Source organism: Pinus tabuliformis, chromosome 9 (genome assembly GCF_031772625.1).
Source record: "Pinus tabuliformis cultivar Carrire ecotype Pingquan chromosome 9, CPIR1, whole genome shotgun sequence".
In the NCBI taxonomy this organism is placed as follows: domain Eukaryota; kingdom Viridiplantae; phylum Streptophyta; class Pinopsida; order Pinales; family Pinaceae; genus Pinus; species Pinus tabuliformis.
The window spans coordinates 1,430,514,878-1,430,519,353 of record NC_142307.1 but is presented as its reverse complement, the minus strand read 5'-3'; the positions used below and the strand labels follow the sequence as shown (position 1 = coordinate 1,430,519,353).

The 4,476-nt window shown below is 32.7% G+C and overlaps 1 protein-coding gene across 1 annotated transcript; it reads left to right on the top strand.

Annotated features, from left to right (window-relative positions):
- The first annotated feature begins 2,863 nt into the window (after nucleotides 1–2,863).
- On the top strand, nucleotides 2,864–3,874 carry LOC149153925 (uncharacterized). The gene has a single exon (XM_089443982.1). It carries the CDS (start codon nucleotides 2,864–2,866, stop codon nucleotides 3,872–3,874), a length of 1,011 nt encoding a protein of 336 aa, XP_089300108.1.
- The last annotated feature ends 602 nt before the right edge of the window (nucleotides 3,875–4,476 follow it).

The following is a 4,476-nucleotide window of genomic DNA, read 5'->3' as shown; positions in this document are numbered from 1 at the left end:
CCACGCTCTCGACTGCTCCATTTCTTCTGCCAAAATCACTGCCATCCCACCATCAAAATAGGCTATAAATCTTTACACTTACAGATTTTGAGTTTTATAAGTGAAGAATTCATGGCAATGAAAACGTTTCAAGAAATATTTAAGAGTGTTGTATATTTATTATTATGTTGATAATAAGTGGTGGAATGATGAAGTAATATTAGTATATACTATATAGTATCTTGTCTCTCTGAGGATCCAAATTTTTAATTTTATGATCCCTCCCTACGTCGTATGAGCACCTGCATTAGTTGCTTAGAATGCCTAGAGAAAGAGCATCACTGCTACTGTTTATAGCTTTAGAGATACCCCTTACATTCGAAATATTATTACTTTTAATCTATGTTCCTACAAATTGATTTGGACTTAGCAAAAATTATTTCATTTTGATATGGTTTTCATTTCCTGTGCTGTTTTGATAAGGAACTTCAAATCTTACATTGGATTTCTTGGAGTATGCTATTACCGTATTAGAACACATCTTATTTTGAACTGGATTTTCAAATGTTGGAATTTAATATTTATTGGTTCACAGATTATTAAAATTACAAGTTCTGGTGGCTAAAAAATAAAAAAATTGTTATATGGAATTATTCCAATCATAATAACCTTTATAGATTCATTTCCAATTGGAATTTCATTGTTAAAATTGTAATTTTAACCACGTTAGATTACTTTCCAAAGAGGAAAAGTTGCTGCAAAAATAAACTATTTCGTCTTTCTTTAAAAGAGATATAAAAAGTCAAGATCATGTACTGATAAATTGGCTCAGAAGGTCGGTCCATTCTAGCCAGAGAGTGTGCATGATGGATTATGAAACTTCTTTGTGCCAATTGATGCTTTCTTTTGATCAACTTTCCTTACATATCACCTCTAACATCTTGACTGCTTCCATTGAGTTGTTTTAAAAAATTAAATTTCTTACCGAGTTTTGAGAAGTAGCTGTATTTTTTTTTCTTCTAGCAGTTGACTACTTTTGCGATAATTTTTAATATTTATAATTTATCTTAAAACATTTATGATTTCTACTTTAAAAGTACTCAGCCATAATTTTCATTTTCAAAAGCATTGATAGATGATTTAAGAGTTTATGTCATTTTATTCAATTTGTGAAAATAAAATTAGGATGTTGTTATTGATTATTGACAATTGTTTCTTTAAAGTTTATTTCCATTTTAATGGATTAACATGAATCACAGTTGATTATTGACATGTTGTTAATTTCAATAATTTAGAAAAATTATTGCAAATTAAATATTAGTATTATAAATATTTTCTGTCATATATGTATATTTTAAAATCTAGTTTTCTATTCTATTAATTTTTTTTTTTGTATTTTAATATAAATTTTCAGTATTCATATTATGGATAGAGGGTTTGGCAATGAATGTGGTGACAACAATAAGATGAGACCCCATTAACTCCACAAGTTCAAGAACAAAATGCAGAGACAACAATAGGTACCTAGAAACAATCAAACAACATTTCCAAGAAGCCCTTAATGAAGTTCATGAAAAAGATAACACAAAATAAGACAAAAATAATAGGGGATGTGAGGAATGGAGATGTACTTTGTGTGATGATTTCTCTCAGGGTAGATATACAAGAATATGACATGATCTTTTGGGAATATCTGGGTTAAGAGTGAAGGGTTGCACATGCAACCTTGAATAAAGAATGTAGATGACTAAGCTTCACATGAAATCCAATGGAAGCAATGAATGTGATAGTAGCATTGTATCTCCAAAATAAGATAGGTAAACATGAAAATTCATCCTAATGTATGAATGAACAAAGTCACATCCAAATTGAGACTACTCAAGGGGTTTCTAGTTATAGGAGGACTAATGTAAGTGAATCCAGTCAAAATATGTACAATGTCATGCATAGGGATGAAGCAAATGATGCCATAGCATATATATATCTATATCTATATATATATATATATATATATATATATATATATATATATATATATATATATATATATGCTATGGCATCATTTGCTTCATCTCTATGCATGACATTGTACATATATATATATATATATATATATATCGAATGGAATTTCATTTAATGCCACTCATTCACCATACCATAAAGAAATGGTGAGAAAAATCATAGCTGTAGGGACGGGATATGAACCCCTAGGTTACAACAAAACGAGGACTTCATTGTTAGATAGAGGGGTGACAAGAATGCCACTCATTCACCATACTATAAAGAAATGGTGAAAAAAATCATAGCTGCAGGGATGGGATATGAACCCCTAGGGTACAACAAAACGAGGATTTCATTGTTAGATAGAGGGGTGACAAGAATGCATGGACTTATGGAGGACCTCAAACAATCTTGTGTCCAATCAGGTTGTTTAATTGTCATGGATGGTAGGACATATATTCAGCAAAGACTTTTACTGAATGTTATTGTCACATCACCAAGAGGGCATTATTTTTTAAAAGCAATTGATTGTAATGGAAAAACTAAGGATGCTACTTTCATGTTTGAAGTGTTGAAGGATGAAATTGATGAGGTTGGTCCTTCAAATGTTTTACATTTCATCACAGATGCAACAAGATTGATGATCCAAAGTCGATATAAGCATATCTTTTGGACTCCTTGTTGTGTACATGCCCTTAACAATCTCTTAAAAGTCATTGGTAAAATATAGTGGATTGCAAAAATCATTTCAGATGCGAGGGAGGCACAAATGCTCATATACAACCACCATGCTTCCTTGGCAATTTACAAGATGTATTCAAAGAAGCATTTTTTAAAACCCACAAAAACAAGATATGCCACATACTTTATTTTTCTTGAGCGCATGGTTGAGTTCTATGCATCTTTACAAGCCACTATTGTTTCTTCAAAGTGGAATGCATGGAATGAGTTTAAGTCAACTCAAGTGAAGAAGATAAGAGAAATTCTTTTTAATGAGGATTGGTGGGATGATTGTAGATATGTTGTCTCTTTCACAGCTCCAATTGTGGAGTTGATCAGGTATGCTGATTCAAATTCTCCTGCTCTTGGAGAAATATATGAATGTATTAATACCATGGTGGGCAAGGTAAAGCACATCATTCACCAAAGAAACCCTTCTTTGGAGTTTTTCCATGAAATCCACAAGCTGATAGAGAAAAGATGGATTAAACTCAATACCTCCCTTCACATGGTTGCATATGCCCTTAATCCAAAGTGGTATATGGAAATACCAAATAGAATTCTTCCTATTGATGATGAAGAGGTAAAACAAGGGTTTCTTGATGCTATAACTAAGATGTATATTGTTGATGAAGCAAGTGTGATACAGGAGCAATTTATTGATTTTGGTACATTAAGCCCTCCTGCATTCACCCAAGATGAAAAGAGGGATATCAAGCATTATGCTCAGAAGAAACCCCTTGGATGGTGGAGAATGTATGGGGGCCAGGTCCCAAAGCTCCGAAAGCTTGCTTCACGTTTGCTATTTCAGGTTGCTAGTTCCTTAGTTGTTGAAAGGAATTGGTCCACTTATAGCTTCATACGCTCTATTAAGAGGAATAGACTTACTTCTAAGAGAGAGGAGAAATTTGTTTATGTGCATAGTAGTCTTCAAATTTGTTCAAGGAAGCTACCTGAATATTTAGAAGGACCTGCTGCACGATGGGATGTGAACACTGAATATGCTACCCAAATTGAAGATGATGATGACAATCCTTTACCAAATGCAGGGTTGGTTGGCACATCTCTAGATGACATTATTGCATATTATAATTATGATGATGATGTTGATCCAGTAACTAGTGAGGCTCAAGCCTATATGGATCTCCTTGATGTTGAAGATCGTACTCTATGATCATCTTAAGCTTTGTATTTTGTTGCTATATTTTGGCCCTTGGGCATTTTGAATTATGTACTACTTTCGGCCTTTGCCTTTTTTCTAGTATGAACATCAATATGATTTGGGTGGCTTTTAGTTTTGGTTTTGATTTTTATGTTTGCCTCTTGAATCATTTAAAAATTCAATTTAGTATGTACATTTAATCTTTACACTTTATTTTTTATTTTTAATATATATTAAATTTTAAATTTTAATATATTATATCATAGTCACTCCCAACTTGATGCTTCCTATAAATTTGGGCAAAACTTATAACTGTACCGGATACCCATTCCCACGTACCCAAAGTACCCACGTACTGAAAAAGTCGTGAATCATAGCCTTTAGTTCATTGATCATGTTGTATCGACTTTTAAAAATTTCTCTTTGACGCATCAAGGGGGACTCGCACAAGCTCAAATTTAGCAGAATTTGGCTTACCAGGTGAAATTTGAATTGATTTAGAGGGTTTTTTTAGGTTAGTAGGGAAGGGGTTTTGGCTAATTTGAATATCTAGACAGATCTATTCAGAAACCCCATATTTTTGTTCTAATCGGGGCAAGAGAAACCCATATTTG

Coding starts and splice junctions, on each gene's coding strand:
- LOC149153925 (XM_089443982.1), top strand. CDS start 2,864: ATGGTTGAGTTCTATGCATCTTTACAAGCCACTATTGTTTCTTCAAAG.